Source organism: Triticum aestivum, chromosome 3B, assembly GCF_018294505.1.
Source record: "Triticum aestivum cultivar Chinese Spring chromosome 3B, IWGSC CS RefSeq v2.1, whole genome shotgun sequence".
NCBI lineage: Eukaryota > Viridiplantae > Streptophyta > Magnoliopsida > Poales > Poaceae > Triticum > Triticum aestivum.
This window is the reverse complement of record NC_057801.1, coordinates 49,768,626-49,791,043: the sequence shown is the minus strand read 5'-3', so window position 1 is coordinate 49,791,043 and position 22,418 is coordinate 49,768,626. Positions and strand designations below refer to the sequence as shown.

Below are 22,418 nucleotides of genomic sequence, written 5' to 3'. Positions count from 1 at the left end.
CAAGGCAAAGAGATCATCGCCCAAAGAAAGGACCTATTTGTAAGCTCCAAAATAAACGAGGGCACGAATGAAAGGCCCCGGGGAACTTATCTGTAAGGAACTCAGGGACCGGCGCGCGAAATCTCAAAAAAATTTGGACCATTTCTCGATTTGTGCGTGTCATTCTTGCGCAGGGGCCATGCTAATCTTCTCTGTATCGTTCCAATTTTATCGGATGTCCCCGAAGGGACAAGTCTGCTGCCGCGCTCAGGCTTATAAACCGGTGTGTCTCCCCTACGCTGGCCGAGGTGGGACTAAACATCAGCGAGTTTCGTTCCTCCGAGCGCCCGGTGCCCCCACCCAGCCTCGTGTCCTCGCGTGGGTGGGCTGCATCCCCTCGCGCGGCCCAGCTCGGCCGACGGCCCAGCCCAGCCGGCCAGGCTGGCGGAGGACGAGACCATCATTATCAGCGGCAGCGGCGGCCGCTTTCCTCCACACACACACACACACCATTATTTTCCCCTCCCTCCTCCTGACCGCCCACCCACCTACCAGCCACCGAGGCGGCCGATCCCCCCTCCCCAGCCGCGCCGCGCCACCGCCACCGCCGCCGCCGGCAGCCGTTCGTCCCGAGGTACGGACGAGCTTTCCCTTCCCTTCCCTTCCCTTCCTTTCCCCCAGCGATCCTCCCAGCCAAATCCCTCCCGCTAGGGGACCTCGCACGCCGCTCTAGATCTAGATCCGCCCCGTCGCGTCCGCAGGTGTTCGATCCCTCCCCCTCGCTCGCTCGCCCGCAGCGAATCCGGCGAGGCGAGGCCCAAGTAGATCGATCCCTCCGCCCCGCCATGAAGGGCCCTTCCGGTTCCTCGGGCGGCCGCGATCCGTGGGCGCCTCCTCCCGGTTCTGGTGGTGGCGGCGGCGGCGGATCCAGCGAGCCGGCCAAGAAGCAGCAGCGGACCGCCGCGAGCTCGAGCCAGGCCGACGAGGCGTCCACCTCCTCCTCCTCCTCCTCACAGCCTCCGCCACAGCAGCCGCCGCCTGCGCCGGATGGGGGAGATGTGCCGTATCTGGGGGAGGACCTGATGTTCGAGGTGCTGCGGCGGGCGGAGGCGCGGACGCTGGCCTCGGCGGCGTGCGTGAGCCGGGGCTGGCGGGCCCTCGCGCAGGACGAGCGGCTCTGGGAGGCCGCCTGCGTGCGCGAGTGGGCCGACCTCGGCTTCTCCGAGCAGCAGCTCCGCGCCGTCGTGCTCTCGCTGGGCGGCTTCCGACGCTTGCACGCCGTCTCCATCCGGCCCATCCAGCGGCGCCGTGCTGGTGTTCCTGCTGCGCCTGCACAGGGAAGGGGAAGGCAGCAGCCTCCTCCCAGGCTGGGCCGGGACCAGGTCCAGCTGTCGCTGTCGCTGTTCTCGATCGGGTTCTTTCAGAGCATGCCTAATCAGCCCCCTCCTAAGAAGAAAGATGAGGGTGATGGCAGTGATAAGGGTGGAGGTGGGCGGTGCGGGTGATCCAGCTGGTTTGCCTAACAGCTAGTCTGGACAAGAGAGAGCATAGGAAGTCGGGCTGATTGATAAGAGGCATGACGGAGAGGGAGTGGGACTGCAAGGTGGTCGGATTATGCTGTTCTAATATGGACAGGTGTATGGGTTCTGATAGGTCATAAATTCACCTGGAAATGTGGATAGGTGTATGGGTACTGATGGGTTGGTGGGAGTTTAGTTGAAGTGTCACAGGGCAGATGGGGTGCCATACCTATGGCACATGGAATCACTTTGGGGAGAAATGGCCCCAAATCTATGAGCTCTGGATTCTGGTTGCTTGATTTTGATTTGACAGTACATAGTTTGTTGCTTAAGTTGGTTTGAATTATTGTGTAAAATTCTCGCCTTAAAGGTTTGAGCAATGTGAAATCGTGTGATTGAAGTGTCAAGCTAATTTACTTCAGTAACAATGGCTAGATTTAAGCTTCCATGTGGTTGTTGTAATAATGAAATGGTATCTGACATTTAGCTAACTGAAATTTCTCGATACTCCAGATTGACCTTTGGTGACTGTTAGAAACCACAGGCGGTGAAGATGGCGCAGCCTGCTAAGCTTTCCCGTGAGGAGAATGTGTACATGGCTAAGCTTGCAGAGCAGGCTGAGAGGTACGAAGAGATGGTCGAGTTCATGGAGAAGGTGGCCAAGACAGTTGACTCCGAGGAGCTCACCGTCGAGGAGCGCAACCTTCTGTCAGTTGCTTACAAGAATGTTATTGGTGCCCGCCGTGCCTCGTGGCGCATCATTTCCTCCATCGAGCAGAAGGAAGAGAGCCGTGGCAACGAGGACCGTGTCACACTCATCAAGGACTACCGTGGAAAGATTGAGGTTGAGCTCACTAAGATCTGTGATGGTATCCTCAAGCTTCTTGATTCCCACCTTGTCCCCTCATCCACCGCTCCAGAGTCCAAGGTCTTCTACCTGAAGATGAAGGGTGATTACTATAGGTATTACAATAATGACCGGCATAGAGTTCCTGCATGCTTCCTTCATTGCATATTAAATTGACTCCTTGGTTGAATGTATGTTTTCTATAGGTACCTTGCAGAGTTCAAGAGTGGAACTGAGAGGAAGGATGCTGCTGAGAACACCATGGTGGCATACAAAGCTGCTCAGGTGGGTTGCTTGCCGTGGATTTCATGGTCCTAACATTGAGCTTTGTTGGCAATGAATCCGTTTCATGCGTGATTTATCCTGTTTAATTATTAGGTGGTGAATCTCTTGCTCAGTTGAGTTTATGTTAAACCTTTCAGGAGATTGCACTGAAAGAGCTGCCCCCGACTCATCCTATTAGGCTTGGGCTGGCACTCAACTTCTCGGTGTTCTATTATGAGATCCTCAACTCTCCAGACCGTGCTTGTGACCTCGCCAAGCAGGTTTGTTTTCAACAATAACCTGCTGAGCTTATCTACATCTGGACTGAATAGAACCGTGTGGATCTGAGATGATTCAAAGTCAACACAGTTTTATCTGATATTTGTGCTTGATAATTGTGACTAGTAATAATTGAATAACAAGTGTTAGCTAACAAGGTACCAGTGTTATGCGTTATACAGTTGGATAGGCAAATAAAGGATGTTGTTGAACCTGAAGGACTGATGTAAAGAAATAATGATCTAGGAACTGCTACTTGCTTATGTTTTCCAAGATAGTAGAGCTATATATTGTAGCCTTACTCTTGTGTTGCTCATGTCAGGCTTTTGATGAGGCTATCTCAGAACTGGACTCTCTGAGCGAGGAGTCGTACAAGGACAGCACTTTGATCATGCAGCTTCTGCGTGATAACCTGACGCTGTGGACTTCGGACATCTCGGTACTTCATTCATCCCAAGCATACCTTCACCTGCATCCTATCTTCTCTAGAGTCAATTCTAAATATGTAAAATTCCGCTTTACTTGGCTGCAGGAGGACGCTGCTGAAGAAATGAAGGATGCTCCCAAGGGTGAATCTGGAGATGGACAGTAAACACTGTCTATGTGCCCAGAAACTTGTCTTTCTCGCTTGTTCAGTGTAGATTGTAATGTCGTCGTGGTTGTTGGTAATTGGAGGCTCCAATTTGTGTTGTGATAGGGAAGCTTGTAGCTGCCTTGCTTGCTCGGCGGCCTGATTATCGGGCTGCACTGGTTATTGCCTCTTGTTGAACCTTTGTGTTACTTTTGGTGGTTTTAGAAATTTTCTGCTGCTCTTGTTTGTGACCCCCTGCCTTTGTATTCACTAGATGACCAGTTGCGCCAATGGCGCAAAGGCCGAGAGTAAGCCATGTATTGAAAGAATGTACATTAATATTATTCGGGCACATATTGAAACATATGAAAATAAGTATTTATTGCTGGTAGATAGATGCTTAGTGATGATACATAATGTTCTAAGAAGGTTACGATTAATTATTTACAATGTTATTAGCAAAGAAAGTAGATAGTCACATATAGGCGCTATGAAGTGATAAATATTAAACAAAGTCATCGCTGCATGTTTGACCATGACGCAAAAAGCGAGTGAGCCAAGCATTCAAAGCATGTGTATGAGATTGATTTAGAATCAACTTAAAATACTTATATTCCATTACACGAAAGCTTGATGCTTGAAAGAAAATATTCAGATCACTTGGTGATAGCATACATTGGCTTTACAAAACAGGCTATATTAGCATAGATGAATGGTGCATATAGTGCTTGCCCATTAACCGCTCGAGTCTTGTACCCGCCGTTGGCAGGAAGGAAAGAAGCTCGAGTCTTGTACCCGCCGTTGGCAGGAAGGAAAGAACCTACGACCCAGACGGACGAACAACCTAGCCGCACACTGCAGACATGATCAGAGGCCTATAGAGGAACAAAAGAATCAAGCGACTGTGTATAAAACAATAAGCAGATGGTACACTTTATTAATTATTTTTCTAGCTGTTTTTCCTTTATCACCAAGCAGCACGTATTAGTTGGGTAAACAATAACCAGGTGGTACATTTGATATCGGAACCCCCATACATTTATTATCTCTACTCATTTAAAGAACTAACCCGAGCAGGCATTGCAAGACTATTAAGAATCGGTATGAAACTAAGAAAAGTGGGCATCCTCTGTAAACATGGATATCGACCAATGGCATATGAGCACACAATCACCCAGGAAGAAAACCACCAAGACAAGCATAAGTAATCAAGAACACATTTTTTTTCTAACAAGATCTGAAGGAAAACCCATACAAAGCACGACAAGCATAATAAGGTGAACCCCGAAACACATAGACAGGCAACCTAGCCGCACAAATGCAGGAGTTCACGGCCTATATTATCAAGAAGTAATAACCCAAGGCAATCTGAATAGACCTAACCTTGTTGGTTAACGGCATGGTCGAACGAACCAACAAAGAACCTGCACAGGCAGAGAAACATGCAATGCAAAATGTTTCAGCTCACAGGCATTTCATCGAACAGGAGACGGCATGAAACATATTACCACATCTTGCAAGAATATAAGGGAAAGAAACCCCACATTAGCTTAGGAAAACCAAATGTGGCCGAGACTGCCGCATCCTCTGCTTAGGCGACATCCAGCAGAGCATAGTGCAGAACTGCAGATTCAGAACATGCAGATCATGTTAAGTTAAATACCCGTATATATGTGCAAATATATCACTTCTAAATTTCACCAGTAAGTCATGACAACAGTTTGGCATTAACAATAGTGTAAAAAAAATAGCAGGAAGCATACTTAGTTAATCGAATACATCACAAGCTTCAATTGCTGAAACAAATAGTCCAATGATCAAATTCAAGAGAAGTAATTTGGGTTTCTGTATTAATAGATAACATCGAAGGAGCTGATAGTAGCAATTAAAAAAGTCATCATAAACCTGTCTGGAAAGCTGAATTAAAGCTTTGAAGCAATGGGTGCCAATAGCATGAAGTAAAGAAAAAAAAAACTTGAGGCGGGCTCAAGATAATCTTCGAAATTTTTAGTAATCATCTGGCCAGACCGAACAATCAAACAAGGTTGTAATTCCTACCTCAAGGGTACACTGGAAAACAGCCTCGAATATACGAGGCGCATCATCAAGCATTTCAGCTTTGTACCTTCAGTATAAATACAAAGATTAGAAATGATGTACAATAACATCAGAGTATTAAGTATTAACAATAAATAACTGGATATGGAACCTAGATGACTGAGAGAAGAATCTTCATACAGACTACCACTCACTACTTAGAGAACATTTTAGTTCCCAGCTAGAGAAAAAAATGGGTATCAAATTCAAGGCAATACTTTTTTTGCTTTAAGAGAAACTGGCCAATGTTCTGATATTGTGCCAGAAGTAATCGGACCAATGTACTGATATGTGCTAAGGTTTCTTGAGCGAATGTGACTGGTGAGGAGCAAGTGTGTGCTGCTCTGAACCTTTTTGCTTTACAAAAGAGAAACTGGCCTGCACTTTCCCACTGCATGGACATATAATATTTAGTGCTGGTACAAGGGTTTGTTGCTGCTGACTGATAGAAATTCAGGCACAAGCGGTGGTGATCTTAGTGGGAACAATCAAAACAGAAGCAGCAAATGAATCCCAGTAGACCCATGTCAGAATAATATATTTGCAATAGAATTTAGCATGTTAATTCTGTAGATAAATGCAGCAGAGACACATGTATATTCGACGGCAATGGGTTTTGCACGCATTGCATGAAGGGAAGGGAACGAGACGGCTTAACCAACAGAACAAATGTGTGTAGCCTGCGTCGTACCTTGCGATAGAGCTCGTATCCGGCCTTGATCCTGACGTCTTGGCCCTTTCTGAAGTCGAGTATGGTCTAGGCGAACTCGACGGCGCCGCTCTTCCTCTTCTGCAGGCAGGCAGGAATAGAGGAACGACAAGGTTCAGGTTTAGGTACAGGTAATACAAAATCAAGATGGTTATGGCCATGAAGGCAAATGCTGATGGTTGGGGGAATGGGCAGTGATTCTACTGTACCAGCTTGAAGTTCTTCTCTGCGAGAAGGCGGCCCTTGATGTTGAGGCCAAGGAGGCCGTCATCGGTGAATGAGACGGCCGGGGCCCGAAGCAGCCGCTCCCGCCTCTGTGGTCTCGCGCCCGAGCGGCACCTCTTCGCAGCTCAACGCCGCAACCACCGCTCCTCTCGCCTCTTCGCAGGTCGACGCCCGCATCCGTCGCTCCCATGCCTCGATCCAACCCTGCATCAGCCGCTCCCCCGCCTCAAGCCAGTGCCACCGTCGCTGGGAAGCTCGCCTCCGCACCCGGGGCGGACGAGGGGTCAATACTATAATGCTGAAAATGCATGTAGATCAACAAAACTGCACTGCAACCACATATACACAACACTGAAATTGTATGAGCATCTAGAACTATGTTCTGGACCATTTTCTCGACCATCATTCCTACAGACCAGACATACACAACACTGAAAACTTCACTACAACATCATTTCTCTCCTATTGATATACAATAAATATGGGGGGAAATTTCTATAGAAAGAAAGGTTGGTCTGCTCAAACATGATCTGCCTTCTCCACTGTACCATCTCTGCCTGGACCACTGTGAAAAGGGGAAGGAAATAAGATCACCTGGTCTTGTCGAAGTCAGGGGGCGTGTGGGTCTGTATGAGACGCAATCCGTCGAGCTCCCCTCTCCTTCCTTTAGCTGCTAGTCACCAGAAGCAGGGGGGCGGCAAGCTCATGGCCGGCAGCACCGCCTCCATGAGGGTCGGTCAGACGGAGCTGCGGCGTCATCCCGCAGGACGTAAATAGAGGCGGCAGCGGCGGCGAGCACGGAGAGAGGAGTCGGAGCGGCGGCAGCGGCGAGGACGGAGGAAGGAGTCGAAGAGGCACTCATTAGCTCGTCGTCACCTCGCATCGGTCGAGCCACCGCCGGGATGCCCGGATCTCCTCTTCCTCCTCCAGATCCTGCCTCCCTCCTCTTCCTCCAGATCCGGGGCAGGCGGCGCGGGGAGGAAAGAGACGGCTGGGGCGAGATTTAGGGTTAGATGAGGGAACGGGGATGGAGGAGAAAGAGGACGGGCACGGGGCTCACCACGGCCGTCGAGTGCGTCCCTCGCGCGGTGCGGTGGTTTTTTCCTCGCGTGGTGCGCTGCATCCTGGCTGTTTTTTTTTCACGCGCGGGGCGATGCGGTGGTTTTTTTCCTCGCGTGGTGCGGTGCGTTCGAGGCATCGGTTGTGACTAGGAGTCTAGGAGGCTTTATATGTTAGATCTGCTTTTCTTATTTTCCGGATGGGTGTCTTCTGAACCCTTTCCACCTTGCCAAGTCTTGTTTCCATGTTATGGGAGTTTCGATGCACTCTTAACCGTGCACGGTGCTCTTAAAACACATTTCCTTTCCCCACATCTGGTTCTGCGACCGGATTCAAGGAATGGCATGCAAGTGTTGTGATTTCTTGGTGGGAGTATTATTTATCTGGTTATATGCCTGGACTCATGGCATTTGAAATGGAGGCGAACGCAACAAATTTACGACTAGCTTACATTATGTTAACCAGATAGCTTTCTACAGTTATGCAGAATCTTATGATGCGATGAACATCGTGAGTCGTAAAAAGGTTTCCATAGCAACGACAGTGAAAGGTTCATACACTATTTCTGCTGTTTACGCACATATATTGTTGTTTCCTCATTTTCCCTTCCTTTCTTCATGCAACAAAGCTTACAACTTGCTCCCTCCGTTTACAAATATAATATGTTTTGGATATTTCAGTACAGACTACATATATACTGAAATGAGTGAACAAACACATTAAAATGTGTCTATATACATTCGAGTATGAAAAAAGCTAAAACATCTTACAATAGTGAATGGAGGGAGTACATATGTGGGCATTACATGGCTGATGTGGATTCTGCTTGCTTCCACAAACTGATGGATCTTGTGCACCACCAGAAAGTTCAGCACATTTCCACTATTACAGTACAACCAATCATAGTATCCCAATTTCACACAGATAAAAAACAGAAACTATCTCTCACCTATTGACACTGCACTATATACCAAGAATTTACAAGGAATGCATGGAATTATCCACCCATCTTCCAGCCCCCGCCCTGCCTAGATCATGGCTAAGATGCACCACTACTGCTTGATGCCGCCGCCGATGACCCGGTTCGGCGCCGGCATGAACATTTGCGCCAGCCATTGCAGCGGCTGAACAATGTCCGCCTGCTTCTTCCGCCAGTAGTCGATTGCCGAGCTGTAGAACTCGTTGCGGATCGTCTTGGAGGCGGCCCTCCAATCACACTTCTCCATCTCCGCCCTGGCGGTCCTCCCCATGTCGCCCCTGAACTCGTCGTCCGTCAGTAGTAACCTAATCTTGCCGACACAGTCGTCGAGGTCCCCCGGGGCGAAGAGGAAGCTGGTCCTCCCCTCCGCGTCCCCCGGGATTATGTCGGGGATCCCGCCGGCGCGGACCGCCACCACGGGCACCCCGGACGACATGGACTCCAGGACTACTTGGCCGAGCGTCTCCGACTCCGAGGGCATCACGAAGACGTCGCCGCTCGCGTACACCTGCGAGAGCTCCTCCCCTTGCATCATCCCGGTGAACACCGCCGGCATTCCCTCGAACATCTTCTCCAACTCAGTCCTGGAAGTTAATTTCAGGGAGCATGTCAATAGACTAATGTATGCAAGCTTGAGAAACAAGATGGAGGAGTGACCATGACATTACCTATACGGTCCATCTCCGACGAATGCAATTCTTACTCCAGGCAACCGATCCATTACCCTGCTCAACCATAAACCAGAATTAGTGTCAAGCAACCCATTCATACTGCAAGGCACAAAACACTAGTGCAAAGTAGGAACATTGCTCACATTTTCAGAAAGTCCAAATTCTTCTCGCGCCCAAAGCGCCCGACGTGAATTATCAATGGTTTATCTGGCTCACTGTCACTGAAAATAACACACAACATGTCAGAAGTGCCAACAGTCGTTGGTCTCGGTCTAGCTAGTACATAACCATTCATTCAGGAAGCAATGAAATGGAATTTCACCTTAGCCTCACGCGCATCTCATGGCTGCGGAACCTGGGATGGAAGCTGGCAGAATCGACGCCTTTGTTCCAAAGGCGTATCCGGTTAGCTGAACAATGATATAAACCAAATCATTAGCATGAGAACCATAAGAACATCAGGACATGCAGTGTACTACTACCTCTGTAAACTAATATAAGAGGGTTTAGATCACTAAAATAGTTATCTAAACGCTCTTAAATTAGTTTACGGAGGGAGTACAATTTAGCATGTAGAATCATTAACCAACCTGAAATGACATGGGCAGTTTCAAAATCCTTGATGATAGCAACAGATGGTACCAAAGTTAGGTCAGCAGCTCTGTGGAGGAACCCTGTGGAGAAGAACATCACCAAATTAGTGTGTTTGTGACATAAAATTTGACTGTTTGCAGTAATCGCAGATTAAGCAGGAGTGGATGGCTTACGGATGACTTGCCACATTGGTTCGACGAGCCAGCTAAATGTATATCTTGGAATGTATCTGCAGGGGAAATATAGATATCATTCGGCTGCTATGGCAAACTGATCAAACTGGTGGTTCACTATCAACTAAGATAAAAGGCTTCTATCTTAAGAGGCGGCAATCTGAACTGTTAATGTACTCCTGTGTTATAAATAAATCCTATAAATTGCTTGATATTGCTATAGGCACCAAACAGTTATTTATGTTCCCGACACAATAGTAACTAAGCCAACGACATTACCAATTTATTCTGGGAATTATGAATTGCATTCTGTTTTTTTAATGTGCTAGATATACTTATTATATGCTATCGGAAAATAAAGAACCTCGTAATATTAATTTACAGGTACACGAGCATTATAAGCGATCTTTTCAAGGAAGACAACAAGTTAAGCTTACACTGGGACATGGGTGTGGTAGGACATCACCAGGGGGACACTGAGCAGTTTAGCAATCGCAAGGGCTCCAAAAACCTGAAAAATGGAAGCAGAGTGTCATCATATATACCTAGCAGCAGCTAACCGATCGCCGGAGAACACACATACGATTTTAAAGAAACGATTGTGCCCATGAAGCTACCATGATTCCAGGTGAGGACGCATGAATGATGTCAGGCTTGAACTTTGCAACCTCTGAGATGATCCTAGGGCTGAGTGCCAGTGAGAGAGGAACCTTTCCATAGAGTGGACATGGAAAGCTGGAGATGATGAGAAAAACGGTTGTAAGCATAAATAGGACACCGAAAGGCACGGCAGATCATGCGGTTCGATCAAAATGAGCACATCACTCACAATCTTTTACAGATTGACTATCATAGCATTCATCAGTTCATGCATACAGCTGAGCTGGAGCACTTGTTCAGAAAGTATATGACTGGAGTACTTGAAAAGAAGAAGGCGGTACTTGATTTGGTAATACGTTTGGATTGTAAAAGAACAGGATCTCCTGAGCCCCTAGAACTAGAAATTCCAAATGTTGTTGTATCTTAACAGAGCAATTCATGGTCATGTACAAAAAAGATTGAAGCTTTTAAATGTAGCGTAGATGCTCATTTTATATCCCAAGACGAATGTAGAAACAAATCCCTTGAGAACTTACCTCCATGAACCAATAACCTTAGCACCGTGGAACTCCTGTGGAACCCCCTCATGGTTGGTCACAACAATGACCTGCAAGCAAAACACACCAGAAACGTCCCAAACTAAGCCACTGCACATGCTACTAATCCACTGCCCTGTGGTTGTCTCAAACCCACCACTGATCAGTAGTACTTAACCAATGACATCAAAAACAAATGTGTACCTCGTCGCCCATTTCGCGCAGATGCTTGATGAAGTTCTGGAACCGATTCTTGTACCCAGAGATGTAGCTGCAAAAATAGTTTAAAATGTGAGAGCATACATGGAAACTCAGCTTAATCACCATCGGCAGTTACCATTAACAAAAAAAAATGGATTCTGTCGACGCAATTTGTAATTTCCTTTTCAAAAAAAATGCAATTCACGATTTTTTTCCTTCAGTTTTCATCAATATTCGCATGTCCCAAAGACCCAACAAACATGAGAAAACAAGGGAGGGCGCCGCAAATATCAGACCAGAGCTTCAGCAACCAAGGGCCCTCACAAAGGAAGCTTGGAAGGGTGGGCAGGTGAGTTCTTACGCGAATGGCGACGGCTCGACGAAGAGCGCGACGCGGCGGGGGCGCGGGTAGGCGGCCTCGTCGTCGTCGAGGAGCAGGAGCGGCGGCGCCTCCTCCAGGTCGTCGGTGCCGATCGCCATTGCCGCCGCCCCCGCAAGAAACCAAGAACCAAACCTAGCAGAATCTTGCCTTGGCTGTGTGCTGGTACAAGCTGCAATTGTTGCGTGTGTGTGTTGGAATGGGTGCTGCGTGTGGGAGCAAGAAAGACGGCGGGGCATATGAGGTAGAGAGAGAGAGAGAGAGAGAGAGAGAGAGAGAGAGAGAAGAGAAGTGGGAGAATTCGAGGGGATATTCCGTTGGGGATATTGGAGGGAACTTTGCAAAGCATATGCTTCCGTTTGCCTCCAAGATCGCCTCTCTCTTTCTCTAATAATTTCTTCTTCTGAGATACTAGTAGTATATCTTTCAAGGATGCCTGAGATAGTAAATGAATGGTTGATGCATGATTGGCTGTGGCAAAAACCCAAATCTTTCGCACATAATCCAATAAATCTCTGGTGATGTGCAAGTGTGCAGCTGGGATTTGTTTATTTAACACTGCCCGCCAAGCTAAATGTACAGGCAGTGTTGAGAATAACTTGGAAAAAAAAATGCTTGGAGTCTTAGTAGTAGTAATTGGTGTAGAAGAAGAGGTCAATAATGCCAGTGTGCTTTCAGTGCAGTGATAAGTGAGAGAGCGAAATTTTGCGATAAGACTCACGAGAGTGACCCAGAGAAAATAACTGTGCTTGCACAAGAATTAAAAATAGGGTAGGGTTGAAAACAATGGATTATTTTTTAGCTTTGGGCATCGCCCCTACTTCCTTATTTTTTGGAAAACTGGCCCCTACTTTCTTTTTCTGAAATACGCACTGCCCCTACTACTAGAGCACAACAATATCAGAATTCGGAAGTCCAAATCTTGTGTGTAAAAATGGATTTACCTGGTCAAGTGAGCCCTCTTACAAGGCTAGTACAATAATGCATAAATTTGTTTTTGTTTTTCTTGGATTGGTTTGGCTGAGAAATCAGATCTGAGTCATTTTCACCCAGTCATGTGGTCTATGATTGTTGTGCTGGGTATATTCCAAGGAGGTTTTTTGGCAACCATGGAGCAGCCAGTAATAGTATAAAATAAAAACTAACTGACAATAACTGCTACCATGGCCTACAAAGAAGCCTGAAAGTGTGGTGAGCTGCTAGTGGGAAGAATTCAGCCGCAGAGATCAGATCTTGTTGCCTAGCTGAAGAATTAGCAACAGCCAAGTGACACTGACACAGCCAAGCCAAGCCAGTGAGCGACCAGATCCTTGGGATGCAGGATATCCATGTAAATTTTGAAAGAAACAGTCGAGGATATGCTGGCAAACTTGCAGGAACATCATCATTGGACAGAACACACACACGTGAACCATTACATGAAGATGGAGGCAAACATCATCCCAGTAGTACCGCATCATTATGTTCATGATAAAGCCATAAAACCAATGGACCCAGGCCACACATATTTCGCTGATTTTACTCATGTTCTGCAGTGTCACCGAAACAACAGATCCGAGTCAACATCGCGATATCAACTGAAGGTTGCTTGCATTAAATCTTGATGAAGTGATCTTAGAAACACTCAAGCCGTGAGCCTGTGACCATACATATTATTCAGTTGTCGCTACAGCATCCAGGACTGAATGTTACCGTAATGCAATTCCTAAGTTCATGAGTTGAAACATCCTGCCGCCACGAGCTTGACCATCAGTGGCGTAGCTAGCCCAACATGCCAGGGTGGTCCACCAATGCAAAATATTCACATAAATATATTTATTTATTATAAAAATATATTTTTCTCTATGCTATATATATTATGGGGAAATTCCAGGGTGGTCCATGGACCACCCTGTCCACCCCCTAGATACGCCACTGTTGACCATCGACAGGAGGTGCGGCAGATGCGGTGATCGTCCAAAGAATTTGACACACACAGCTGCAGAACGTCCTGGCCATCGTTTTTAAGACCTCAGAGGGCGTCTCGAGCAGCAATCCTGCACACGATTGCCTCTGGCAGTGTAGATATTGATAATTCTTGTGGAGTTATTTTGTATTGCTGCCAGTAGGGAAAAGGGATATTCAGTCAAGGAAAAGGAAAGATAAAATAATTATGATACTCAAGAGTCATATAGCTAGTGTCCAGCTGAAAAACCTTCAGAATCTTTGGTTGGTCTGCTCTTGTCTCCAATTCCGACAGATCAATCTCGGTTCCGCTGATGAGCTTTTCCAGAGCTTTCATCTGCAATGTAACCAGTTCACACTTGATGGTTGTTCGAATTCCTCCATTCAGAATGATAATGATGTATATAAGGAATATAAATGGTATGAAGCTGGGGGTGCACGCTGAAAGTAACATTTTATTTCAAGAGCACCATATACAGTAACACTGCTTGTTCAATTCATCTCATAGTGCTTCTGACACATTTAGAGTGGTCTGCATAGAGCAGGAGAGGGAGATGAGCTCCATCAGTTCTTTCGTATTGGTTCTTCAGAAAATGTTTGCAGGCATGTTCTGCAGTTCTTCCACACTGCTATGCACATTACTAGGATAGGTGATTTTGGTATATTATGATCAAACATCTATGAGAAGACACTTGCATCTCCAAATGTTCCTTTTGAACTTCATGTTTTGTAGTAACTCAGAGATGGCCCATTGGCCCCACAATTTCTTTTTACCCAGATATGGAATCAAAGATATAAGTATACTTTTGGTTTCATATAATGTTTTTTTTTCATATATCCCAATAATTGGTAACAGGAACCAGATTGTGGCGCACATAAAACGCTTCAAGTTATTTACTAAAATCTTGAGTGATTACAATTACAAGAATCTCTTAACTCAAGGCCCCATACTTAGAGTACTAACACTAGAGTGGTCTGCATTGAGCAGGAGAGGGAGATGAGCCCCATCAGTTCTTCAGAAAATGTTTGCAGGCATGTTCTGCAGTTCTTCCACACTGCTATGCACATTACTAGGATAGGTGATTTTGGTATATTATGATCAAACATATATAAGAAGACACTTTCATTTCAAACTGTTCCTTTTGAACTTCATATTTTGTAGTAACTGAAAGATGGTCCCACAATTTTTCTTTTACCCAGATATGGAATCAAAGATATCAGTTTGCCATGAGAATTTCGGTTTCGTATAATGTTTTTTTTCTTCAGATATCCCAATAATTGGTAATAGGAACCAGACTGATGCACATAAAACGCTTAAAAGTTATTTACTGAAATCTTGAGTCATCACAAGAAGCTCTTGATTCAAGGCCCATAATTAGAGTACCAACACTAAATGTCCAAAGCAAGAAAGTTTCAGCTAGGTTTTGAAAGATTTTTCAGTTTTACACTACAACCGTCAGGGCAAGAAAGTTCGAAACTTCAAATTTGTGGTACTCAAGCTCAGGCAATTAGCAAGAAACTGATCAAGCAGGGTTATTCGCAAGAAACTGACAGGTTCAAAACCATGACTGAACAAGGGGTGCATCCTGAACATTATACCTCTTCATCTGAAGCATCAAACCGAGCCGCAAGGATATACTGCGTGTCATCAGCGATACCGCACCGCTTTAGGGACTCAGTTATCTAAAAAAACACAGAACCAAGCAAACTGTCAGCAAACTGTGGTAGAACAATGTCATCATCATGTAATGCAAGATCAAGTACATCCAAAGTAACAATAATTCTCTGAAAGAGAAGGAAATAATAACAACTAGAGAAACCCACATGCTTCGAGCCAGAGCAATTATAGACAAGCTCCGAGTGCAGGGTTCTCGTGGTCAGCGACTCCCTCGACTTGGAGAGCAGCGCTTTGTGCGCCGCCGCGAGGACCGGGAACACGCCCGGCACCTGACATTGCATCGACTTAACTAATTGGTATCCTCAATTGCAGCGACTGGGGATTTAGCATCAAAAGAATGGTAGAGTGTGGTACAGTACCAGTGATGCATTGAGAAAAGCGGCCTCCGGCTCCAGCTTCCCTGACTGCATCAGATCTAGGAGCTCCCTGTGTTCATATCGAGCATCGTCAGTAATCATGAGCGAGCAAGAACTCTGTCCCCAGACGCACAACTTATGGGTTACTGAAGCAAGGGTGAAGGGAGAGGGGGGAGGAGACGCACCGGCTGTTGGAGACATCGGAGAAGAGGGCGAGGGAGACGCTGCGGCCGCCGGCCACAGGGAAGCTCTTCATGACGAGGTTTGGTTTCTTCCCCTTCTTCTTATTCGGTGGGGCGGCCTTCACAGAGGCGGCGACCTTGCGGGGCCGAGCGTGTGGACCGCAACGCTGATCTTGCAAGCTCTCCGTTCTGGTTGAGCAGCAGCGCGGCGGCGGAGGGGATGAGGAGGAGCAGAGGAGCCAGACGCTGGCCTTTCACAGTGGGCCACTACAAGTGGGCTTGGCCCAGCAACAAACATCATAGGAGATTAGGAGCAAGTAGTAAGACAGTAAGCTTTTTTCGCGATATTAATATATTCCTTTTATCGAAAAAGAAGCAAGACAGCAAGCTTGTCTCAAAGAAAAAGAGTAAGCCAGTAAGCCATCCCTCAATTTGTGTTATTAGATACTAGCACAAATGCCCGTGCGTTGCAAAGGGAGAAAAAAATCAATTTATATTCAAGTTTACTTTGATATTTATGTGCATAAACACATTCATAGGTGATGCAAAATTTAGTTAAAATTAAAATTGTTCAGAAGATTCAAATTTGTCCAAGCAGAAAATGCTAATATTATAAAATATTTCTTTACCTGCCTAAACATATAACAAAATAGAGTTAAGAACATGATAAAATTTAGTCATCCGAAATTGCTAGTTGACCAGAGATACTGCTCACAAAATTCAGAGAGAGGGAGATAGCATACGCCTCATGGCAACTATTATTGTTTCGGGCTTCTTAGTGTGGATGGACATTCACGTTCAATGGAAGTGGTCTATTTGAGATTTTTTCATATGACTATATGTATGTTACAAATACTATTCCAAAAGCAATGAAATAGCATTGGGGGCTCTCGACGTTTCTTGTTAAAAACCAAGTGATCTACATGTAAGACAGGAGGAGCCCTTTCATTTTAGGATGGAAACTGCAATATATGTATTATTTTATATCTAGGACAGACAACATGAAGAAAGATTGTTGATTTTCCTTCTGTTACCTGTTATTTATAATATACTTTTTCATTAGCGTTCGTGGGGTAGTCAGATTGGATTTCTACCCGTTTTTATTAATGATGATCATGGGACTCCTAGATATTTTTGTCAACATTAAATGGCGATTCATATATACTTTCTAGTACAACACATGTACATGTATGTTGCATAAATATACTCCTGAGTGTACATACATACTGTTTTTTTCTATAGTATGGAAATTTTCTGGATTTAATGATTTTTCAAATATATGGATAATTAATTTGCTCTCTTATTAGGCAAAAAACAATTGACTTATACTCTAGTAGAGAAGAATCCTCCGCTGCTATTTTCATACAAAAATATGATGGAAGAAATATTTCTCCACATCATCTCCCTTGCACATATATGCAAGCAAGCATCAAATATTCTAAGCTTGGAAAATGTCATCTACATCCATGAAAGCATGCAAAAAGTTGAAGCTAGAGGGTCTGCATCACGCCAAAATCAGTAAATTGAATAAATGTGGGTTCTCATGGGTTGGGAGATTAAGGGCTTGTTCAGAGTCCCTCCGCTCCACGAGGCCGCTTCAGAAGCTGACGGAGTTGCAGATTCTTAAATTCTACAGAGCGGGTGGACCGCCGAATAGCTCCTAAGAATGCGTGCTGTAGGACGGACACAAAGTTGCTCATCTCCATCGCCTCCCGTGGAGGCCGTGTCGGCCCTGGAGCTGGGTCCCGAGATGCTTCAAGTCAAGGTAGCAAGGTGCATGGTGTGCGCCATCATGGGCAAGGTGTGTGGTGTGCGCCGTCGCGGTCCTTCCTGTCAGTTTCTGTCTCCCGTTGGGTTTTTGCAGCGCTTACTTTTTTTCATTTTCCCATCCAATCCCGTCCTTTTCTTTTTCATTTGTAGTGCGTTGCGCCTTTTTTGTCGTTTCCATTATGTTCTATCATTCGCGCCGTTTTCATTCTTTCTGTTTTCTCCCCTTCCTTAATTTCCTTCCATGATTCTCGGAGCGCCTTGCTGATTTCAGATCACACACATATATAAATTGGTGGACTATGATGTAAAGAAGCGAGGCCGTACTATTTAATATGAAATCGAATCCTTCCTGTGGTTTGCGAGGTGGGCAGTTCGATTCCGGTTGATAGTGATCATATTTTTGCCTCATGGGCTGCCTTCGTTGGGCCTGGGCCGGGCGAAATTTATTTTTTCACAACTTTTCTCAGGGCACGAAACGACCGATTAAAAAAGATGTACGATGTAATAAAAAAGTCCGTTGTACAAATAAAGTGGAGAAATGCGGACCAACCTGTGGTTGGATGGTTAGAGGGACTATGGTATCCCCAGCCCATCAGGGTTCAAATCCTGGTGCTCGCATTTATTCCTGGATTTATTTCAGGATTTCCGGTGATGCGCATTCAGTGGCAGGAGACGTTCCCGTCGACGATGAGGTGCCTACGGTGACTTCGTAAATTTCAAAATGATATGCTGGCTCAGTCTTTCGAAGGTGCTCATAGGGGTAGGATGTGCGTGTGTGCATTCATAGGGGTGAGTGTATGCGCGTGTATATGAGCGCTTGCTTCTGTAGTGTGTTAAAAAAAGTGGAGAAACAATCCGCGCAAGAAAAGTGGATGGGCTACAAAACAAATTCCGACATAAACTCGTATCTATACCAAATAAAATGTCATATTCCTTCTCTCTCTCAAACATCTTGATGTTAACTGAACTGGTTAATGCATGTGGCCTTGTTCCCAGCGGCCGCGGTTTGAGTCCTTGCAAACATAATTTTTTTCTCAACACGAATTTCTTTTACATGCAATTATACAGAAAACGAAAAGATGAAACGGGGACGATGTACGGAAAAGCAGACGGACGTACGCAAAATCAAAAAAACAATTATGTGGACCAAAAAAATGGAGAAACAATTAATATGAAATCGATCCTTCCTTTAAAACAGAAACCACGGGTAGTTCAGTTGGACGTAGCCTTCACGACGGTTTGCGAGGTGGGCAGTTCGATTCCGGTTGATAGTGATCATATTTTTGCCTGATGGGCTGCCTTCGTTGGGCCTGGGCCGGGCAGAATTTATTTTTTCACAACTTTTCTGAGGGCACGAAACGACCGATTAAAAAAGATGTATGATGTAATAAAAAAGTCCGTTGTATAAAAAGAGTGGAGAAACAATCCGTGCAATAAAAGTGGATGGGCTACAAAAAAAAATCCCGACATAAACTCGTGTCTATACCAAATAAAATGTCATATTCGTTCTCTATCTCAAACATCTTGATGTTAGTTGAACTGGTTAATGCATGTGGCCTTGTTCCCAGCAACCGCGGTTCGTGTCCTTGCAAACGTAATGTTTTTCTCAACACGAATTTCTTTTACATGCAATTATATAGAAAACGAAAAGATGAAACAAGGACGACGTACGGAAAAGCAGACGGATGTATGCAAAATCAAAAAACAATTATGTGGACCAAAAATGGAGAAACAATCCTCCTTTTAATATTAGGTAAAGATAAAAAAGTAAGACAGTAAGCCATCGCTCAAGCAATCCCGGTATATTCGATGGTCTGTTTTAAACTACCAAGAGGACTGTGTGAACACTTAAATTCCATTATTAGGAAATTTTGGCGGGGATCCACAGAGGGACAAAGGAAGCCAGCATGGGTTTATTGGAAAAGTTATGACATGGCCTAAATAGGGCAGGCTAGAATTTAGAGACATGGAAATGTTCAATCTAGCCCGGCTTGCAAGGCAGACATGGAGGATTATCGGTGTTGCTATACACACGACAAGATTACAGCCGATAGCTGCACGATCCAACGTGGAGGGCCAGCAGTGAGCGTGCACACAGGAGGTTATTTGTTTTTCTTTTTTTAGCTGATGCTAGTGCTGTTGGAGAGGAACATCGTTTGCAGATCGTGCGTAAAGTGTCGTCCCTGAAGCAATTTTGGAGGATTATTCAGGAGCCTAACTCTCTGAGTGCGAGAATTTTGAAAGATGTGTATTTCTCATAGGATAAAATTCATAATGCGGAACTTGGCACAAAACCCTCCCGGTATGGAGTGCAATATTTTAGGGAGGGATATCCTGAAGCAAAGGTTTGATCCGAAGGATAGGGATTGGACAAGAGACTTTTATTTGGTCAGCCAATTGTTTACCATAAAATTCCTACCTTCGTCCAATTTTATCGCTTGTTCAGCATCCACCAGAGAGGGTTTCAGATCTTCTGGAGCCAGCTATAGCTAGCTAGAGTGAGCATCTAGTCCGCAACTTTTCACCTGTTTTTCAACAGTGGGACGAGATTTCCACTGCTTTTCAAGGTTTTTTGTTTTTTCTTGTTTTTCACCTGTTCTTTTCTTTCTCAGTTTTACTGTTTTTTCTTTCTTTTTACATTGGTTTTATTTGTTTCTTTCTTGGTTTTCATTTTTTCTTCTTCTGTTCTTTCATTTTTCTTTGGTATTGTTTCTTTCTTTCATGTTTTTCATCCGTTTTGCTTATGTTTTCCCTTGGTATTTCTTTGTTTTCTATATATTTTTTTGTATATATCTAATACTCCCTCCGTCCGGAAATACTTGTCGAAGGAATGGATGTATCTAGATGTATTTTAGTTTTAGATACATCCATTTTTATCCATTTCTTCGACAAGTATTTTGGGACGGAGGGAGTACATATTTAACATTTTTTAAATACAAGTTTAACTTTTTGAATTCACGGTCAACATTTTTTCTATACACATTTTTTAATATTTTAAAATCTTTGATTAACATTTTTCAAATACAAGATTAGCATTTTTAAAATACATGGTCAACATTTTAAATATTTTTAAATGCTTTATTAACATTTTTAAAAGAAAAGATTAACATTTCTAATACATGGTCAACAATTTTTCTATACACATCTAACATTTTTCAAAAGCTTGATTACCATTTTTAAAATACTTGTTCAACATCTCTATTATTATTATTATTATTATTATTATTATTATTATTATTATTATTATTATTATTATTATTATTACTAAAAGAGCAAACATATTCTCTTCTAAGAGCACTCGGAAACATATACATAGGATAACCAACACAAAATAACACCTCACGACCTAGCCCTCCTAATTAGATCTAACGATTAACATAAAAATTAACCCATACATGTGTACGTTTAGCCATTTACAAGAGCAGACGAAACTCCGTCATCTTTTTTCAGGATCAATGTTGCCGCTTTATTTATTAAACAAAGTTCAGAATCTCATCCGACATAACATCAAGAATAAAGTCCGGGGGAGCCCCTAACCAAACCTTACAAAAGGTTCATCTCCCACACCTACTCTACCTAGCTTATGCACGGCAACATTAGCAGAACGCCTAATCCACGAAACCTTGAACTCTGAAAAGGATTTCAGCAACCTTTATTTCTTCCACCAATGGACCTGCAGCGGAGAGAACCTTCTGTTGGGGAACGTTGCATGGAAAACAAAAAATTTCTACGCACATGCAATGATTTATCCATGGAGATGCATACCAACGAGGGGGGAAGTGTGTCTACGTACACTCGTAGACCCTAAGCGGAACCGTTTGACAACGCGGTTGATGTAGTTGAACTTTCTTCATGATCCAATCGATCGAGTACCGAACGTACGGCACCACCGCGTTCAACACACATTCAGCTCGGCGACGTCCGCGCCTTCAAAAATGTTCATTAATTTTGGCACTAGGTGTAAACCTCTACCAGAACTGAGGCACATTTTCCATGACATTTTGGTCTTTGATTTAAATCACAATGTATTTGTATTGAAGTAATTAAATTGGTATTAAATATTTAACAACTGTAAAAAAAATTCTAAACTTAATTGTTTTGCTTTGGAATAATTCAATTAGCTTCCACAAAAAGTTTTAGGATTAAATAAAATGATTTACTGCCTAAACTAAATCAAACAGAAAAACACGCAAGAGGTCTCATTTGCCCACCTTGAAAGTTGGCCCATTAGTCTAGCCGGCACTCGGCTCTCCGCTCTAAATTTGGCCCACAGAGAAACCTTTTTTTTTACAGAAAGGCAGAGCAGAGAGCTGCATTTCATTGATCAAAGTTTCTGAATTTCTCATTTCTTCTCCCTTTTTTCAACATATTTAAATGTTGGTCATTTCTTCTCCCTTTTTTCAACGTTTAAACAACTTTGACCAACATTTAAACAAGATAAATTTCTCATACAATTTCAAGCTTACAAATTCCTCCATAATTCATGCCTTTCCATACAATTTCAACATTACACTCAGTGCGATAACCATACCTACAAAGCCCAAAAGTAATTGCAAATGAGTATTTGTGCTTGATATTCGAACTTCCTAATCTTCTTCTTCAACATCCTAAGCTCAACATCTAGCTCTCTGTCATTGCGTGCTTCGCCCTCCGTCTCTTCTTCCGGAGTTCGTGCTGCGGCCACTGCCATCCGTGGCATGGGCAACCATTCTTCATGCTCTTCTTGCAGTTCATTCATCAGAGTCTTGGCCAGAGCATTGACCCAAAGGAAGAAACATTTCACCTGCATGAATGCCAAACAGATC

The 22,418-nt window shown here is 44.4% G+C and overlaps 4 protein-coding genes, 1 long non-coding RNA gene and 1 other non-coding gene across 11 annotated transcripts; 2 read left to right on the top strand and 4 right to left on the bottom strand.

Moving 5' to 3' along the window:
• Positions 1–127: 127 nt before the first annotated feature.
• LOC123072995 (U6 spliceosomal RNA) lies at positions 128–230 on the bottom strand. Its single transcript, XR_006435524.1, has one exon. It is a non-coding gene; the product is annotated as a U6 spliceosomal RNA (small nuclear RNA).
• A 78-nt stretch (positions 231–308) lies between these two features.
• LOC123068509 (14-3-3-like protein B) lies at positions 309–3,851 on the top strand. Its single transcript, XM_044491093.1, has 6 exons — positions 309–613; positions 2,013–2,462; positions 2,553–2,631; positions 2,769–2,891; positions 3,212–3,328; positions 3,422–3,851. Exons 2-6 carry the CDS (start codon positions 2,053–2,055, stop codon positions 3,479–3,481), a joined length of 789 nt encoding a protein of 262 aa, XP_044347028.1. The 5' UTR covers positions 309–613; positions 2,013–2,052; the 3' UTR covers positions 3,482–3,851.
• On the top strand, positions 620–1,920 carry LOC123068510 (F-box protein GID2). The gene has a single exon (XM_044491094.1). It carries the CDS (start codon positions 825–827, stop codon positions 1,482–1,484), a length of 660 nt encoding a protein of 219 aa, XP_044347029.1. The 5' UTR covers positions 620–824; the 3' UTR covers positions 1,485–1,920.
• Positions 3,852–4,043: 192 nt separating the features above from the next.
• On the bottom strand, positions 4,044–7,674 carry LOC123068508 (uncharacterized). 6 transcript variants are annotated; one of them, XR_006431798.1, is made up of 7 exons: positions 7,552–7,674; positions 7,086–7,482; positions 6,476–6,789; positions 6,249–6,347; positions 5,519–5,585; positions 4,844–5,083; positions 4,044–4,335 (listed from the first exon to the last, which is right to left on the bottom strand). It is a non-coding gene; the product is annotated as an uncharacterized lncRNA (long non-coding RNA). The 6 variants fall into 6 exon arrangements; XR_006431800.1 differs by lacking the exon at positions 7,552–7,674 and having other exon boundaries at positions 4,044–4,241; positions 4,281–4,335; positions 7,086–7,545; XR_006431797.1 differs by lacking the exon at positions 7,552–7,674 and having other exon boundaries at positions 4,844–4,884; positions 5,005–5,083; positions 7,086–7,545.
• A 623-nt stretch (positions 7,675–8,297) lies between these two features.
• LOC123068506 (sulfoquinovosyl transferase SQD2) lies at positions 8,298–12,003 on the bottom strand. The gene is made up of 11 exons (XM_044491091.1): positions 11,666–12,003; positions 11,308–11,374; positions 11,104–11,174; positions 10,585–10,702; positions 10,405–10,478; positions 9,968–10,023; positions 9,791–9,874; positions 9,523–9,610; positions 9,344–9,421; positions 9,198–9,254; positions 8,298–9,113 (listed from the first exon to the last, which is right to left on the bottom strand). Exons 1-11 carry the CDS (start codon positions 11,920–11,922, stop codon positions 8,603–8,605), a joined length of 1,461 nt encoding a protein of 486 aa, XP_044347026.1. The 5' UTR covers positions 11,923–12,003; the 3' UTR covers positions 8,298–8,602.
• A 1,151-nt stretch (positions 12,004–13,154) lies between these two features.
• On the bottom strand, positions 13,155–16,121 carry LOC123068507 (EKC/KEOPS complex subunit TPRKB). The gene is made up of 7 exons (XM_044491092.1): positions 15,847–16,121; positions 15,665–15,731; positions 15,452–15,574; positions 15,227–15,310; positions 13,878–13,964; positions 13,606–13,781; positions 13,155–13,430 (listed from the first exon to the last, which is right to left on the bottom strand). Exons 1-6 carry the CDS (start codon positions 15,915–15,917, stop codon positions 13,695–13,697), a joined length of 519 nt encoding a protein of 172 aa, XP_044347027.1. The 5' UTR covers positions 15,918–16,121; the 3' UTR covers positions 13,155–13,430; positions 13,606–13,694.
• Positions 16,122–22,418: the final 6,297 nt, after the last annotated feature.